The sequence below is a fragment of the Cygnus atratus genome, chromosome 9 (genome assembly GCF_013377495.2).
Source record: "Cygnus atratus isolate AKBS03 ecotype Queensland, Australia chromosome 9, CAtr_DNAZoo_HiC_assembly, whole genome shotgun sequence".
Classification (NCBI taxonomy): domain Eukaryota; kingdom Metazoa; phylum Chordata; class Aves; order Anseriformes; family Anatidae; genus Cygnus; species Cygnus atratus.
In genome coordinates, this window is record NC_066370.1 from 21,461,982 (window position 1) to 21,480,383 (window position 18,402).

Genomic DNA, 18,402 nt, shown 5'->3' on the forward strand with positions numbered 1-18,402 from the left:
GTCACTGCTGTCCCTTACTAGCATCTCTAGCACAACCTGGGCTGTGGGACCCATTACATACAGTGGTACAAACGCGTTATCTTGCTTTGGTACCTCGTTGTTTCCAGGTCTGTATGTGTTCTTAGTGTCCCCGTGGTTTGTGTTTAGGGAGGGTGTGCCAACTGGTCGCTTTTCCTTTTGACACAGTAGGAAGGAGAAATCGGGTGAGAAGAACTCTCGTTTTGTGTGTGCAAGTGCTAGGCTGTAAGCAGGACATCTGGAAAAGGTCAGGATATTGTAGCTTCGGTCATTTGGACCCAGTGGAACCACGTGGGACTGGACGGAGGGGTGTGTGTGTGTGTATAGGCGGATTTTTGCTGTTCTTCCTTCAGCAGAGTTGTTGGCTACACTTTTGGTTGTTAGCTACTAATCCACACTTATGTCTTAAATTGAAGGGGTAGCAGCTGAAGGAGTGATCCAGCTTTAGTGACCGAAATGCCCAATGTGGTCATTAGCTCTTCTTTAATTCCGCTGTCACCAGCTGTTTGGAGGCTGTAACGTTTTGGAAGGGAAGGAGGGCTGGAGCTCTACTCCAGCAAGAAGCTAGGGAGAGGAGCGTGGGAGGCCTGGGAGAGCTCGTGTGTGGTTTGGGTGGGCAAAGCACGGCGGTGACCCTCAGGGAGGGCTGGAGGGAGCAGCTCCTCGTGGGATGCTGGAGAGGAACGGCTCAGATGGGTTGGTACATGGGCTTCTCTCAGCTGTCAGGTGGAGAAATCCTTCTCCAGTTAGTAGCTTAGCCTTCACAACAGTTTTCGTTATAGGAGCGTTGTTTCTTGCCTAACATCTTCACTTGAGATGTGGTGCTGGGTGTTCGGGGGTGAGGGAGGACAAACTGCTTCTTCAAAACGAAAACAAAACCCTCAGCAAGCTCCTCAGTGCTCTTCCAAGTAGAGCAGCTTGTATCGCTTGAGTAGGCAGGAGGTAGATGGCATTGATGATGGCTTGTCTTGTGAGTCTCTGGATGGGTGGGCGAAGGAGGGGAAAAGTACCGAAGCTGGGAGAAGACGTGAGATGAGGCAGTCCCAGTGAGCACTGCATAGCGCCTGGTAGTCCAGCGTGGTTCTGCTTCGTTACTTGGCTTATGACCAAAATAAAATATCCCCCAAAATACCTGTGCAGCCCGCTGAGGTTTTTTTCTCTGCTTTTATTAATGGGTGGTCTTAGGGGTACATCCGTGTGTTGGGAGCGCAATGATTGCAGCTCAAAAAGGTAACATCGCCAACCTCTTTCTCTGGAAGTTCCCAGTAACTCAGGATTTTATTGCCTTGGCCTTTGCCTTCCTGCTTTGCTTGCTGTCGTCTGCAGCTATATAAGCAATCCTCTCCTGGCTTCTGCCCATCGTCATATTACTCAGAAGGTTGTTAACTAGAAGAGCCTTGGAGACGGAGACAACTAGTTTATTATTAAAAAGAAACTCTGTCCTCAAGTACTCCTCCAAACCCTCCATTTTGCTCTAAACTGCGTGCCGTTTGGGATAGCTTCCCCAGGGGGATGGGACCGCGTTCTGTCAGATCATACAGGCGCTTCAGTTCCTGCACAATGAGTGCGGTAGTGAGTTTGCAGAGGGAATACCAGTTGACTTCTTAGAGCTTGAGATTTTTCAGGTCCTGTTGTTGGGGAGATGTGCATGGCTGCCCACAAAGCTTCTGACTTTGCTAACGTGAAGTGTGGCTTCACAGGGCACGGTGCAGCTTGGACGTGTGGTCCTGGGAAATACAGTCTGCAGGTACTCAGTGTGTGAGCTAAAGGCTTGCTCCTTTGTTTCGTACCCTCATTACTCACAGTGATGTTTTGCATAATCAGAAGCACATTAGCCTTATGACACTTTTATGTGTCGAATTCCATTGCTGAAGGGCTTTTCTGTCTCTCCTGCCTTCTTAGTAAGGTCTTTTCTCAGACTTTAAATTTATGAGCTTCCTCCCCTGGTTGGGGCTTGGTAGGGTAGGAAGGCTTGATGTTCTCCATGCAGTTGTGTGCAGGTATTATGTCTTAAAACCACTTGTGCTGAGAGTACTGCTCACCGCAGTCACGCCGAGCTCCGTGGCATGGGGATACGGCTCTCCTGCGCACACTGCAGTGTGCTGTGACACTGCCATTAGCTTACAAGAGCCGGCCACTTGGGCACGATGACCCTTGGGTATTTCCCAGTGCCAAAATGCCATCCTGCGACTATGGGGACTCGTCTGAGCAGGGGCACCTGGACGCAGATGGAGCTCACCAGGTGTAGTGTTGAGGCCAGCAAGTCAACTGCTTCGTAAACCTGCTTCGGGTTCTTGAAAATGCCTGATCAGTTTAATGGGAACTCCCAGTGAGGCTGGTTTATTAGGGAGCTGTAAGGCAGAGGCTCGTAAAGTCGCGGTGTTTGGAAACGTTAGTTGCACGGGCTTTATTCGTAGTGGAGATGAAAAAACCCTCTCCTAGCGCCATGGCGTTGCATCAGCTAACTGGAGCCTGGGGATGCTCGTCGGCTACTAACCCGTAATGGTGCATTTCTTTCAGTTACACAGAGCGTTTTTCTTCTCTAGGGTTATAACATTTGCTTAATGACTGGTTATCTCCATGATTTTTGGCTGGAAGTTGTCATTAGCTGCTCAGAATTGGGGGAGTAAGTGCGCAATGATTACAGAGGCTCTGATCTCTCATTTCCCCTCCTGTGCATTCACAGCAATAGCGGTTTAATTGGTGTGCCCCTCGGTTCCCCATGAGCATCTCTCCCCTGTCTCCTCACATAACCCTTTCTGCTAAATACCTTCTGTGCGTGTGCTGGAGGGGATCAAAATTAGGCTCCTGCAAGGAGAAGAGGCGGGCTGAGCACGCAACCCGCAGACAAATGCTTCCATCCTTCCCCTGGTGTTTGTGGGTATCTGCCTGGCCGTATTTAGGGACAGGTCACGAGCGATCCGCTAACTCTGTCTCTGCCACAGATGAGCACCTGCAGCCCTCAGCCCTTAGCTGGCGTAGCCCTGCACGTGGTCACTGCTGTTTGAAGTCTCCCGGTGGCTCCTGTGCTTCTCGGGCTCGCTGAAACACGGCGGTGCCGGCAGCGACGCCGTCCTGCGGGGCCTGCGCTGTGCTGAGCGGAGCCATTTTAACGAGGAGAATGTTCCTGCTGTGAGCCCAAGTGCTGCTTGCCTCACGCCGATAAGTCCTTCCGAAAGGATGTGTGTGCTGGTGCTGGAGTTCGGAGGCGTTCTGCTTTATCATCTGTATACAGAAGTCCCTTTTCTGACAACGCAACGGTTTTAAATATACTGCTTATTGAAACGCAGGGGGCATTTTCCCATGGTATTACTGGAGAAGACTGCTCTTGCCTTGCTCCATGTCTCACACCGTTTTCAGCCACTCGGACTTTGATACCACCGATTTTCGTGGGCATTGGGTCAGGAGGGTAAGAATTCCCCCTCGAACTTCCGCCTGTCCTGGCGCAGCTGCAGCAGTGGGGTCGGATCCTGGCGAGCAGGGCTCGGCGCCGGCCCGTCCTGGCCAGAGGACCCCTGGCTCTGCCCAGCCTTCACCACGGGTGCTGCTACCTAAATATTTCCTTTCCCACCCCCAGCTGAGCGATCTCGCTGGGCGTTTTGTTGCTCTGGAAGAGCCTGAGGACCAGGCTCGCCGTGTGCTGGCAGGAGCACGGGGCCAGGGCAGGCAGCTGGAGCAGCGCGATGCGAGGGAGCTGTTCTCATCTGCAGGCCTTTAAATGAACCTGCTCCAAAATCAGCCCCTCAGAGCACCCACCCACTGCAATGCCGGGGTGCTGGGGTCCCTGAAACCCAGCCCCGAGTCGTGCTGGGCATTGCCCCTGCCTTTCTGCCCCCTCCTTTGTTCCAGGGCCGGGAGGGGGAAGGAGGGACCGGCTCCTGCTCCGTCTGTACACGGCTCTCAGCGGTGCTGTGGTAATGCAAACCGTTTTCTGCCCGAAGCTCACGTAGGGCTGAAAATTATTCCTGGGTTTGTCTTAAACGCCGGTTCTCTTCCTCAATTTTAAAAAGCGCAGCTTCTTCTGCTAGCCCTAAATGATCAGCCACATCATGTCTGTCTTTCCCTGTTATTTCTGAGCTGATTTTTTTTTTACTGAAACATTTAAACCAAATAAAAGAAAAAAGGAATCTGTAGCCTTTGTGAGGACAGTGGGAGGAAACAGGGCACGGTACCTCTGCGGGCAGGGGCAGGCAGCCTGGGCAGCGTGAGCAGAGAGCCCCGGGGCCGCTGCCAGCAGCCGCGCAGCGCCCGTATCTGCAGCCCGGGCTATATTTGGTCTGAGATTGCTCCTGCCTGGCCGGGGTTGGTCCCCAGCCAGGCCTCTGCGCCCTGGTTTTCTTTTCCCCGGTTAGGTCCGAAGCTCCCGTTGAGCACACCGCCCTGTCTGCCTGCCTTCTGTGCCCATCCCCTGGGGCTCCGCAGGGGTGGCCGCGTCCCCCAGGTGCCGGGGTCAGCCCCCAGCGGCCTGTAAGGTGCAGAGCTCATCCCTGGGCGCGAGCCAGCTCAGCGGAAAGAAGGATTTCTCCCTGCCCTGTCCTCTGGGTGTGCTTCCTTGGGTGGCTGTTGGCAACACGCTGCTCCTGGGCACGGGCAGAGGCTGTCTGGGAGCAGCGCTGGCCCCCCAGCGCCCGCTGCGTGGGTGAAAGCCGCGCGAGGAGGAGCAGCAGCAGCAGCAGCAGCAGCGCTGGGAGGAGCGAGCACCCTCCTCTCCCTCTGCGTTCCCGGCGTGTTGCTAGGGCTGCGCTCAAATCCTGCCCGTCCCCGCCGTCAGGAACTGCGCCGTGGCTCCGCGAGCAGCCCCGTTACCTTGACAATGCTTCCCCATGGAAATGCGGGGAAGAAAGAAGCATGGTGGTGGTGGGGAGGCACGGCTGCCATGTGCAGCCTGGCTCTGAGGTCCTGCGGCCGTGCATCAAACGAGCTGGGATAAACCTGGCGGAGGTGGGCGAACGAGGGGTGGCCCCGGAGGGCAGCAGGGGGGACTCTTGGGTCTGAGGTTTGGGAAGTGGTTGGAAAACGTGTTAGACAAAATGGTTCTCGTTATCAGAAATGGCCAGCTGCTTCCTTCTCCAAGCCTCCTGATCATCTGCCCTAGGCACAGCTTTCTTCTCTCTTAATCTCCCAGTGAATATTCAAAAATAGATATACTTGTAGCACTTGAAAAGCCTCTTTCAGAGTTGTTTCAGCACTGCGGAGAATAACCCTAAGGAAAGAAATTCAAGAAATAAACAGCAGCTGCTGTCATCCCTCCCCTCCTCCTTACCCAGTTTGTTCAAACTCGGTGCACTGCTTCCCTTTCCCCATCTGCTTTTGGGGAGAGCTGCCCTTGGTCTGCTCTAGCTGGTGGATGGCAGCTTTGGGGTCCAATTTCATTTGGTTTTGCCCATACTACTTCTCAGGGCTTTCAGCCCTGCAAATCACAAAGCTGCACCGATAGGGAAGACGTATGAAGGCAAGATGCGGTGTTCCTGCGTGTATGGAACATCTCCTGGGCTGGGAGGAAGGCAGCTCAGGCACGTCAGGCTCGGATTAACTTACTTGTGGCGCTACTAGACGTTGAAGCTAGCGTCTCAGCTGCTCACAAAGACCCAGTGTTTGACTTCAGGGCCCAGACGTCGTTCTGAGTTGAGCCCGGCTTTGTAATGAATGAAACCTCTCTTTCCATAACCTGGCACGGTGACGGAGGGCCCCCCTCGCCTGTCTCCCAAGGAATGCTTCTGAAGGCTGCTCTTCCTCCTCCTGTGGCAGAGCTGCTGACCCGCCCGGCTGCCTCCTGTCAGACCGCAGGTACCTTTGCTCACTGGGACTTCGAGTCATTTCATAGCAGAAGTGATTCAAAACCCCGCAGAGCCTCCGAGTGCCACCTGCAGCTTGGTGGCTTTTGGTGGCCCAAATGTCCTGTGAGGCCGGGTGAGAAGCAAGCAGGGAGGGAGGACACCCGTGGGTGGGCTGAAAGGGAGCAGAGCCCACCTGGTTTGTGGGGGATCGCACGGACCCAGATGGAGCGGTGAGTGTGGGGAGAGGAGGAGGAGCAGAGAAGCATAAATAGAGCTTCTGGACGGGGAAAACCCAGCGAGGGGAGAAAATAGCAGCGCCGGTTTATTCTTTCCCCACCCTCCCTCATACCTCGTAGCGAATGTTGGCTTCGGGCAGTGGCGGTGCGTGCTCTGCTACGTGTGCATGTGTGTGACCGCTGCCTGGACAGCGGGGCGAAGGGGTGTGCAGGGCTTCTGGGTGTGCTTCGGTGCCAGCTTCCAGGTCTGTGTGTCCTCTTGTGCTTATCGGACAGGCCAGAAGGTTAACGGCCAGGATGCGCCAGGCCTCAGGGCAAGCGACACAAATGCTGCTGGGACCTGGCCCCGCAGGGCTGGTGCGGGGCTGGCTCGCCACACGGGGTGGATTAACGCCCCTGCTCAACATTACTGTGATGCTGCTGATCCCTGGGCTGTTAGAGAACTTCAACATGTTCAAAACGTTTGTCAGAAAAACATCGGTCTCTCTTTATAGAATGCTTATTTTTTGAAGAATTAGAAGTACAGCTTATTAAATGCTTTTTCTTCCTTTTCTCCTAGGATCCTGCAGGAATCTTTGAGCTGGTGGAGCTTGTTGGCAATGGCACGTATGGGCAAGTCTATAAGGTAAGGCTACGCCGGTGTCTGAAGTGATCCTGGTCGCCTTGGCCGTGTGCTGAACATGGGGCATCCCGCTGCACCAGCCTCGTTAGGTTCCAGCAGTGTCAGGCCTGACAAAAACCTCGCTGGACTTTGGCTTTTTGTCATGTGCTCGAGGTCTGCGCAGCACGTGGAGCTCCTACCATAGCAATTTGTACTACCTCTGAAGCTGTCGCTAAAAAATGGATTGCTTTCTTTGCCTCTCCCCCCAGTTGCTTTTTATGGATCCTGTGATGAGGGAGGGAGCGGGGAGTCTGGGGTTTCATAGGTAAATCTCTTCAGAAGAGCTGTATCATGGTCCAGGAGCCTGCTCAGGCTGGTGCTCTGCCGGGACCGTGGGGCTATAGCACGCAGGCTGGCTGCCGCTTGCTGCTCGGCAGAAACCTGCTGCCGGAGGACAACCACGGCGCTCAGTAGGTTTGCTTTCAAGCTCCTGCAAACGTCTGGCAGCAGCTCTCCAAATGGGAGTACAAAGGAGACCGTGGAGAACAAAATGAGAAACCCAACAGCTCCTTTCCTGAAATGTTTAAAGTGTCCGTCCTTTGCTAAAGCACATCACCTGTCCCGATCACCCCTTGGCGTGAGGCAATTCCAGAATTTGTAATCTTGGTGGTTTTTTTGTTGTGGATGATTCTTGTGGGGTTAGCAGGGGTTGAATTATTTTGGAGTCTGGGCTTATCTGCGCTTAATGTATGCTGTAAACATGTTTCTTGGCAAGTTGCACGTGGAATTTGCTGAATATTTCAGGTCTGCTGGCAGATAGTAACCCCATGGGCCCCATTCTCCAAAGATTTGTGTGTGTGGGCACTAGATCTGTATTTACATTGCACTTGTGCGTGTGTGCACACAGAGATCCCATTTGCCTGTCTTGCCCACGTTCCCTTTCGACAATAGAAAGGAGTATATCCACGTGCTCTGCCTTGGTCAGCGGGAAGGCACAACTCTTGCCTGTCACGCGGTGAAAGGCAGCGAGCTGGCCCTAATGAAGAGGAGAAAAGGGTGCTTAGAAAGCCACCTGTCAGGAGCGATTTGTTCTGATCCTGGTCTCCCCATCCTCCCGCTGCCGCGGGCTAATTCCATCAATTCCACGACAGAAGGATTGAAGTGAACCGAGGGTGAACTGCAACTTCTGGGGTTGAAAACGTGTCAAATTTTGAACTGGAATAAGTTGAAAACCAAACAAAACAGCCCCCCCTCTAGCCCCCTTCTTACCAAGGCTATATTCCGGGAGCCTTCCCCTCGGTGCTCGCCCCGGGGCTGTGTTCCCCGGAGGATGGTGGTGGCCGTGGTGCCGTTGCTCACTCTCGGGCGCGGAGGCCAGCCCTGGGAGCTGGGCTCGGACCTGTTTTTCTTCTCAGCCACTAAAATAATGGCAGAGGGTGACCTAATTTTAACTTAGGCATATTTCTAACAATCAGTGGAAACTATGCACCTTTAATGGCCTTTTGAAAGTGTCGTGTTTTTGTGGAAAGCAGAAAAGGGAAATAAACTATCTAATGTTTGCTCTGCTCTTCGCACAGCTCCGCTGCGCGTGTTTCCTGTTGCAGTGGTTTGTTTGGTGCCTCTATGTATGATCGTAAAGGGGGGGGAGAACCATCCAGAAGCGTTCAGCTGTAGGCTTTTGGGGAGGTAATATATTCTGAACTCTCCAGTGTTTCTTTTTCTCCTTCTCGTACAAAGAAAATCCTCCTTTTCGCTGTTTTTAATGTGCCGGAGCAATCAGATTGTCCCGGTGTGATTCACTCGCTGGCAGTGCCAGGCAGGATGGTGACTGGGAGGGGAAAAAAGCTGCTGTCCAAACCCAATTAGTAAGTGTTGAGGTAGGAATTCAGGCTAAGGCTGAGTTCAGATTCTCTTAAACTGAAGTCTTGGAGTTGTATCCACTTTATAAACAGAAGAAGACTTTGATAGAAAGCATACGTAACTGTTTATGGTGTCCCACCCTAAAACCTAGCACGGAAATAAGATCTCTGCAATTCTTTTCCTCCAGATACCACTGCTGTATTTATCTCTTAAAGCAAAACAAATGGATCGGTTTTCAAGACACTTAGACCTTCTGGCTCCCTTCTAAAAAGCACGTTTGAGGTTGCCCTTACCTAGGAGCAAAAGGTCTCCAAGCAGTCACATCCCCTGGACAGCTTAGAGGTCAACAGCAAGGCTGTTTGGGGTCGCCGGTGCTTGGAGGACCTGGTGTGGAGGTGCACAGCTCAAGGGAGAGGGCGCAGAGCCGTACATCGGTGCGACCCGAAGGCTGCGGAAGTCCTCCTCAGGACGTGTCCTTCTGCCCCCGCTCTGGCCACAACCAGCAGTAACTGCAGAGAGAACGTTCCTTGCTCAGCGAGCTCTTGTGACTAGCTTGGGTTTTATTTTAACGAGAGACCGCGCTGGTGATGGTTTCTCTCTCTAATTGAATTGGAAGCTGTTCTTTATTTTCTGATAATCCTGCATCTAATGGTACGGATTGTAAATTGTCTTTGATAAAGGGCTGAGATCTCGCTAGCTCCAGTGCAAGGCATTGTTGCGCTATGGGATTTTTGTGTTCCTGGCTTTTTTTGAACGCTTAAAGAAATGGCTAACAGATACACAGTGCTTTGGACTTCAGGAATTAAGCCGTTGCCTTGCTGTTTTTAGCAGGTAGCTGATGACTGGAAACAAAACTGTAAATGCAGAAGTCGCAACGACTTTTGATAACGCTTTAGAGCATTATTGGAAGTGTGAGGGAAGGCTTTTTGTGTTGCAGGATATTATTATTACCGTTTATCTCTGCTTTGCATTAGAGAGCAAGCTAAAAGGCCTTGCATACTGAGCATACTTACACTGCCTGAATAAATCACACCGTCGGGGCTGCAACTGCTGGCATGCCGACCACCACTGAAGACGTGAGCTGAAAGGGAAATAACACCAGATTCCTCACAAACACCCTCCCAGCGGGTTGGTGCAAGGCTGGAGGAAGACATTCAGCGGGCTGGTTATCGTGCGCTGAATATGTCACAAAATAAAGCGATCCCCCCATGTTTTTAGGCAGCTGTTTTGGTCGCTCCGGGAGTCCCCTGTCAACGTGCAGCAAGGTGGGAGCAAACTCCTGGAGCAAACTTGTGCTCAGCATCACTCGGGTACCCAGCATCACCACGGCAGGGTTTTGATGCCAGTCTTCTCAACATTAAACCAAAAAATAAAAACCGGTAGGTAGGTCAGATGGTAACCATTAACGTTCTCATTTCGCATGTGGTATTACAGCGTTGAACAGGGGGGTGAATGACGCTAGGACTGCGTACTTCTGCAGCCTCCCAACCCCACCAGGAGGGCGACGTGTGCTAACACCAAGCGTGCTGGCTTTGCTGGGTGCGCTGGGGATGTGGCTCTCCGTTTGCAGCTTTAGGGAGGCTTTTATTTTACAGGGTACAAGATACGGCACTATGGGCTGGCTCCATAACTGCACAATAACTATTGATTGTTTAATTAGCTGGTAAATGCCACATAATCGCTAAGCCGTTACACAGCCTCGTTCTGTGCTCTCGTTCAGGGCGCGTGGGACTCATGGCCATGGTCCCTGTGCACGCTCCTCTGCTGTCACGGGTGGCAGAGGGAGCAGCACTGGGGACACCGCGGGGTGCCGCCGGCCATCACCTGGCCGCAGGGCGTCCCTGCCCCTGCCAGCCATCGCCGTGCCCTTGAGTACCAACATGGGAGCATCCGCTGGGAGGAAAAGTGTTTTGGAAGCTTAGGGTTGAAGCCCAGTTTTCATTCTGGTTTTTGCTTTCAGGCCCAAGCTAGGTGGCCGTTTGCCCCATATGGGGCAAAAGGATGAGGAAATGCATCCCAAGGTCTTCTGTCAGTTCTTTTTATTCATTACCCAACTTGTGTTTGCCAGAACAGATTCATCTGGATGTGAACCCCCAGTTCGGTCCAGTAGATGAAGATGTTGAGGTTCAGGGGTATGAGAAAGTGAAAGAAGTATTTTGAAATTCAAAAAGCCACGTGTGGCTGCCTCCTGGTGATGGTGTCCCTGAGTCTGCAGATGCCAAAAGAGCTGGGATAACGTGGTCCTGCCCTCCCTGGTGCTGGTTGTGTGCTTCCACGGTACCCAGCGTGTCCCCAGCTCCGTGCGTTCCCTGGGCACTGCTGTGCATCCCCCTGCTGAATGAGTAGCTGGTGGATATGCTAAAGAAAGGCAAAGATTTTTTTTTTCTCTTCTTCTATGCCTTTTGGAGGCGAGGTGTAAGAGAAGAACTCACGTGCAGGCTTGCTCCGTGTTCAGCCTGCCCGTGGTCTGGCTCAGCCCTGGTGGGAACAGAGACTCTGCAGGTTCCCAGGTCATTACTAGCAGTTCAAATAATTAGCTTGAGTCGAGAATGACATTAATTGTTTTTAATAATCAGTTGTTTTATTGTCTCTCTTTCTGAAAGACTGATGGTCAATAGTTTGATAATTAATCGCTGTTGCTTCTAGCCCAGTGGAAGAAGTTACCACGCTGCACAAAATTATCGTTTCCTGCGGATTGTTGCTGTAAAGAATTAATCGTAGCCACGTACACAGCTTTTACGGCTGAGGGCCGACTGCTGTGACTTGCTCGAGAGGCCGTGCTGCACGCACGCAAGCTGCAGGCGCTGCTCCTGGGCTGATTGCTGCCGCTGCCCCTCTCCTCTGGGCGCCCGTCCTGCAGTCCCCGGTGACCCACAACACCGGCACCCGCTGTCCTGGGCCGCTGGGGTACACAGAGCCCCGAGCTCCCCGCACCCCTGGCCCACAGCAGCCAGCTGTTGGGTTTGAACGAGCTTATTAAGCATTTGCCTTTTCCCACCTCCTCGTAACACCTGGTTCATTTCATTAAACTTGAGCCAGAGGTGTTCGTCCAGCACCGTATCCTTTGCTTGCGGTCCCTTTTTGGTTCCAGCCTCTTCTTCAGAGCCTGCTTTTGCTGCATGTGTGTGTATCTGTCCCTTGGCACGCTCTGATGGTCGCTGCCGATGAGGCAAATGTATCAGGGTGTCAGCGCTCTCTGGTTTGGGTCGTTCCCCAGCTTTCCGTATAACAACCTGGGGCCTGCTCCATAGGGCTGAAATGGGAAAACTCCTTGCCTGTGCCTTGTTGGCAAAGCAGAGCAGATAAAGCAGGAAGGATCAGATGTGCCCCATCCAGGGCTCTTCTCTCCCTCGTATCAAGGTGGTTGTGGTGTGGCTGGGACCCTTCACACCCGTGTCCAGGTACGGGGTCAGCACGGGGGACGCCTGCCCCACGAGGCAGCTCTGCGTCCTCAAGGTCACACAAGGGCTGTGCGACTGAGCATACGGCTGACAAGCTGCTGTATAACCCTTCCGTATCACAAGCACGGCGTTACATAGTGAGCCACTGCTTCTGCTGGGATGGCTGCTTGTGTCGGGGAGCCCGACGGGGTCACCCCTTCTTATGGGGCCACCGGCTTGCAGGATGGTTTTTGTGCTTTAGTCGGTTCTTACTGGGCTGCGGGAAGGGGCTGGGCTGGCACGCTGACGCATGGTAACGCATGCTGACTTTATCGGAGGGTGAAAAACAGTGACCTCGATTTATCAGCTTCCCTGTGATGTTCGATTATCTTTGGAAGAAAAAGTCCTTCCCTTGCTGCCGCAAATTGTGTGTGTGTTTCTGAAACGGGGCCTGCTTTTGGCCACACGGGCAAGGAAGCCTGAACTGGAAAATGCTTAAAATGATGTTTCACTTAGGGGAAGAAAAAAAAAAAAAAAAAGAAAGGCTTTGTTACCAGAGCAACTGGTACATCTTGTGCTGCTTCGTTTCTCTGAACCACACAGAGCACCCTCCGCCCGCCCGCCCTCCCCGCAGGAGCCAGCCCCCACACACCTACACACCAATATGTCACGGTGACTTCTCGCCGGCTGAATAAGGGAAGGGAAAGGTGCTTCTTACACTGCGGCCGCTTACAAAAGGTGATTCAGAATGTTCCTGCGTTAATTTATCGTCCCCCCCCGTTCATCTCCATCCCCTCCGCAGTCCGTGACGGGGCAGGGCGGGCGCAGTGCCCGTGGCGCTGGCCGCTCTCCTCGCGCTGCTGCGCGCTCTGCTTCGCTCAGCGCTGCGCAGCCTCGCCAGGCGAGAAGCCATCCGCAGTGGCACGGGGGAAAAAAGCTCCCTTTGAAGACGCCGAGCCAAGCCGGCGGCGCCGCAGGAGGTGGTGGCTGGCCTCGCGGGGCTGGTCGGGTGCCAGGCGTGGGTTCGGGCAGGGAGAGCCCTCTGCTCGTCTCGCTGGGGTTAGAGGATGCTCTGTGCAGGCAGGCGCCCTGCAGAGCTCTCGATCAAGCACCGTTTGGCCACAGGAACGACCAGACTAGGAGCTCAGACCTGTCTTGGCAGGACAGCAGGGGAAGGCAAGGGTGTAGATGCTCGTAGCGGCGTTTGGCAGTGAAATCTGTGACACCTTGCTGCCTGGAGGTCTCCACGCCTGCTGGGAGAACCGCGGTCTGTGGGGTGAGAGAGGTGTCCACTGCCCTTGCTTTGGGGCTGCTCTGGGGATCGCTCAGTCCCTTCGCTTTGGGGCTGTTCCTGGGGATGTCCCTACAGCCACCAACCTGCATCGAGGGCACGGGGGGATGCTCAGAAAACAGGCAGCTTTTCAGAGCTGGGGGCATGCCCTGCGCAAGCCTGGCTCTCCTGTTCGGGAGGTGCAGCTTCCCAACCTGAGGCTTGCAGAGCTCTGGTCGCTAACACCGCAGAGCAGTTTGTTACAGCAGCATGGCCACGGCCAGCGCGCGAGGTTTGGTTGCTGCAAGGCCTGGGTGGATTATAAAATAATTTCCTGTTAGAACATGCTGATCTGACGGTAACCCTGGGCTGCAGGGAGGCGAATGAGGAAGATCTCGCTGGAAGAAGAAGCTGGTGCGTGCTGGTTGTTGTTGTTGACTCGTTCATGATATTTAACGAGTATCAGGTTAGTGATTTAGAGCCTGGTGTGGCGTACAGGAAGCCTAGTGCTGAGTCCTGCGGCTACTAACTTCTCCACTGGCCTTTGCTGAATCACTTCTCTCTCCTCCTCTGCCCTGCCTGTCCCCAGCCCTCCCCTGGCACCAGGAGCAGTGCGGGTGCTCTGCGGGCAGCGGAGGCCACTTATAGGGAGCTGCTGTGTCAGGGGCAGCTGTTAACAGCGTTTTGCAAGCACAGACTCAGGCATGAGGCTGGTTCAGGGGGAGCTGATGCAGCAGCCACAGCACCAACCAAGCAGCCAGACCACCAGTTTGGCTGCTGCCGGCAAGATGCACGGTGCCACCATCTCCGTTAACAGCCAAGAAAACTCCTCTACACGATGTCAAGAAGCGCTGAAAATGCAAAGCAGGATCCTGGGGCTGGGTCAGGCTGCGTATCTGAGGCTTTCACCGCGGCCAGTGTTTGTTTTTGATGTTTCTTGCTTGTCCTTTTTTGCATCTTTTCCGATGTGGACGCAGCCTGACTTGCAGCTGGCGCTGAAGGCCTGAAGCAGAGCGGTGCCGGAGGGGAGCCGGGTGGAGCTCAGCATCTCCTGGGTGCGCTGTGGAAGCTTGCCGCAGTGAGAAGCGTGGCTCTCGAAATCTGCAGTTTATTCTTAGGTTCACCTGGGAAGCCCTTTACACTAATTACCTAAAGATGGGAAGTGCCAAGCAAACATAGCCCGCTTCCAAATGGTGTGAGGTTTTTTTTTTTTCCTCCCTCACATAAGAATGGCAGATTGGTGTAATATTTTTTTTTTTGTTGTTTAGGTCTTTTTAAGTTCTTATGTTTGAATTTGCTCGTGGAAGAGTGTGGCTGGGAGCTGGCTCCATCCCCACATCTCCAGCAAAGGCGCTGCCTTCGCTCCTGTCCCTGTCCCCATCCCACCCCGCTCCTCGGCGTGGGCAGCTGTGGAGGAGGAGGAGGAGGAAGAGGAGGAGGTCAGGGCTTCCAGCCCTGCTGCGCGTTGCGGGGGGTTCTCACAAAGGAGAAAATAGAAGTAAGAAAGATAAAGCAATTAGCTGGAGGGGGCCTTGGGGAACCTGTGCCTTCGTTACCGTCCTGCGTGGGGCTTGGTGCGTGCTTGGTGCTGTGCGTCCCGAGCAAGGGCAGCGTGTCTGGGCCCTCCCTGCCAGCCCCACAAGCTGTGGCTGGTCCCTGCCCCAGTCACCTGCCCGGCTGGCCTTGACCAGAGACGTGGATATTGATGTCCTGGGGTTGTTTGTGTCCCACGCTTCATTTTCTAAGTCTTTCTGATCCCCACTGGGTCGCGGCAGAGGTGTCTCCTTCGTGCCGCTGGTGCAGGCTGTGCCCCGCAGCATAACCGCTGTGCTGTGCCCCGCGTGGGTGCCGGGTACCCTTCCTCACCCTCTGCAGCCCCATCCCTTTATAGGGGAGCTTGCAACCCGTGGCAGCGAGTTTCCAACACAAATAACCTTCTGCATAGTATTATTATTATTTTTTTAATCCACTTTAAAACTGGATTTGAGAGCAAACGGTAGCTAAAGTGACCTGTGTGTGCGGGGGCAGAGAGGGCAGGGAGCTAATCCAGCACAGCACGCTCAAAACTGGGAGCTGCTGGGGGGAGAGGCTTGCATAAAGGGCAGAGAATTGGATTTTAGATTCCCAGAGGTAATTCTTCAGAGCTGCCCACAGCCCCGCTCTGGAAGCTGTGCGGGCTTTGTTAGCTCTCCGCGGGCATTAAAGACCAGGAGGCAGAAGCACCTTCCCCGGCAGCGTGCTCCTCGTGCCGGAGCTCAGCCTTCGCCCCAGCCCCGTGCTCCTGCTCCATCACATCGCCACGGATGTTTTCTGCAGTCAGTGCTGGGTGGGATACTTCGTTTAATAAGTCTAGCTATTGAATTCCAAATAAACAAATAGTGTTAGCTCGTTACAGTTCTTCTACTCCCTTGAGAAGTGGTTATTAACAGGGTCAGCGTGAAGAAATGTATTTTATGTTTGTCTTCGTAGTGTCTAGATCAGACGAGAGCAGGCTTAAACAGTACGACTGCTACATTAAAAACATTAACTCGTGGATGCCTCCTCATTAGTTAAAAGGTGTGATTCTTTCCTTGCAGGTTGCCATTGTGTTTTCATTGAAATGACTGTGGTGCAGTTGGTGCGGGAACTTCAGGGTGGTTCCTCCATCTGGCACGACCACGGGGTGTCTGCAGGGAGCGATGGGATGGGATGGGATGGGATGGGATGGGATGGGATGGGAGCCTCTGATGCTGAGCTCTCATCCAGGTCCTCCTCCAGAATCGCTGTTGTAATGGCAGATAGTGGTTGCTGTGCCAGATGGAGGGCTGGAAAGGAAAGCCCGGAGCTTGTTCCAAGGCCTCTCCTTCTCCCTGTGTATTTATCACTGATTTTCTTGGTGAGGACGTAACTCCTGGGGCTGTGAGTTCCCTCAACGGGTGGCTGCTGCCTTGCACAGGGCTTGTGATGGACCCAGGGCTGCCGGGCCTTGCCGGCTCGGTGCCTTGTGTGGCAGTGCTGGTTTGCATTTAAAGAAAAAAGAGATGTTTTTCAGGGGCTGTTGCTGAGGATGGGTTGGACGTGCTAACCTCGATGACAATGAAAGCAAATTTCAGCAGACTTTTTTTTTTTTTTCTTAACTTTAAACTTGACATGATGGATTCGTCCGTGGAGAGTCGGGACTGAGGAATGACTGGGGTGAGCAGTCCTGCACTTATATCAGCCATGAATTAAGCCGGTTTGCATCACACCGAGGAGCAAAAGGAAAAGTGATTTATTGCAATGGAGGTTCATGGTCACAGTCCCATTTTTTCATGGATTGCTCAGGTCTCTCTCCATGTTTTCCAGCATTGATGTCCATGTCCAGTCCTACTAGGTGTAAGCCGAATATTTCACCGCCTCTGAATGACAAAGAAGAAAAAATCCTCTGAAGCCCGCTGGGGACCTGAGCCTTCACCAGTGGCGTGGCCTTCCAGTGGTGGCAGCGAGCGGAGGGGACGTGCTGGGGAGGTGCCACCGCCTCTCCTGGTGGGGCTCCGGGGTCAGCCCCGCGCTGGCAGCAGGGAGGCACGGATGGGCAGCCACTCATCCCTCCAGCCCGCGCTCTCTTGATGCTCTGCATCACCTTTTGAAAAGATGGGATGTTTCTGCTCCAGCACGTCTTTCACTTGATAAGTCTTTATGCTAATACTTTCCTTGGTGTTGCAATTTGTCCCTGAGCAAAGCCATTAGTTGGGAATACGCCGCCTCATTAAGTGGCTAACTTGAGCATTCAGAAGTCTCCAGCCGACCTCTTCCCTCGCAGCCTGGCAGATGAAAACCTCTTTAGTTTGAAGCTCTTACGGACAACTTGAAAGGCTGGAAACATATCTTCATGTCTTATGGCAGTAGGAATTCACATGTAATCAGCAATCAGCGTTTAAGAGAAATTGCAAATCCAGCTGGACTTGCCGTTACCCTCTGTTCATTAGAGCAATTGTTCTTACAGGCAAAGCCGGCAGGGCCGCGGGTGCTGGGTGGGAATGCCTTCATGTCCCGTGCTTTGGAGATCTTCTCTTTTGCACTTCAATTCAGCAGGGCCAGGATCGAGGCCAAAGCCTTTCTTCTGTACATAACTAATAGGAAGACAGCCGCTTCAGCAGAATTTCCGTGAATAGCCTGTTCCAGATGAGTTGTGAATTGTGTATCTGAATGCCGATAAGGCGAACCCAAGGGGTAGTTTGCAAGAGGAAATTGAAATCTTGTGTTGGAGGAGCGGGCTTCTGAAACGGAACACAAAACTGCACTTCGGGACTTTGCACAAATATTCCTTACCATAGTCATGGAGCTGCCTAAAACGCAGAAAACGAGATCCGTGGTGCTGAAGGGCAGCATCCCGCGGGCGAGCCCTACCAGTTGCACAGAAAATGCATCTGCTTTGAGTCCTCGAGGAGCCGAGCAGCAAGCCGGCCCCTCGAAAGCCAGCTGAACGTGCTCCAGTGCTGGTTTTTTATCCTTGTTTGCTTTTTCTTTTTTTTTTTTTTTAATAGACAAGGAGCAATCTGTAGGGTTGGAGAACCTGGAGCATTTGCAGTGTGTTCGGAGTACTCCGAGCTGGATGAGCTGCTCAGCCAGGCTGTAGTGGGAAGGAGAGGGCCCGGTGGTGTCGTTGTGGAAACCTCGTCTGCGGGGTTAAGCAGCAGCAGCAGCATTTGGGCCCGAGGTCTGCTCTGTCCGTGCAGTGCTGGCACTGAGGGTGTGTTTCTGCACGCTGGCTGCCGTGCATTAAATGGATTTCCGTGCGTGCTGCTACGCTCGCATGCCGGATTGTGCAGGGCACGGGGGTTTCACGTTACAGGTTTTTGCTTGAGGAGGGGCACCAGGGGTCTGGGAGAGGCTTTCTTCAAGTGGTGTGTTTCTCATCAGGCTGGCTGGCTTGGCCTTTTTGAATCATTCCAGTTTAGGTTTGCTGCAGAGTGTCCCCCGCACATGGGTTTGCTGGGGTTAGCACGCCCAGCCCGCAGAGTGCCACCGTGCAGCCAGGCTGCTGCCTTCCTGCTTTATGGCTAACTTGTGGTTTTATTTTTATTTAGCCATTGCATCTGCCTATGTTAGCTGAGACTTGGCACGGCCAAGGAGAATTGGTTCCCCTTTGAGTGCCTCAATGCCTTGAGTGTTGGTTTTTGTTCCCTTATTGGTGACCATTCACAACCTATTTTGGAAGGCACTTGAGAAGGAATCAGCTAATTATATCATTTAATAAAAGATGTGAGAATACCAATTTAGGGAGCGCCGGCAGTGTGGA

The 18,402-nt window shown here is 53.3% G+C and overlaps 1 protein-coding gene across 9 annotated transcripts in view; it reads left to right on the forward strand.

Annotated features, from left to right (window-relative positions):
* TNIK (TRAF2 and NCK interacting kinase) overlaps window positions 1–18,402 on the forward strand; it is a 155,992-nt gene that overhangs the window by 19,252 nt on the left and 118,338 nt on the right. For 6 of the 9 annotated variants that reach the window (XM_035557323.2, XM_035557326.2, XM_035557317.2 and 3 more), the window contains exon 2: window positions 6,591–6,656. In XM_035557323.2, coding sequence (XP_035413216.1) covers window positions 6,591–6,656 — 66 coding nt within the window. Of the gene's footprint in view, window positions 1–3,252; window positions 3,428–6,590; window positions 6,657–18,402 lie in introns of those variants that run through there. The other 3 variants (XM_050712429.1, XM_050712430.1, XM_050712432.1) reach the window with 1 other exon arrangement.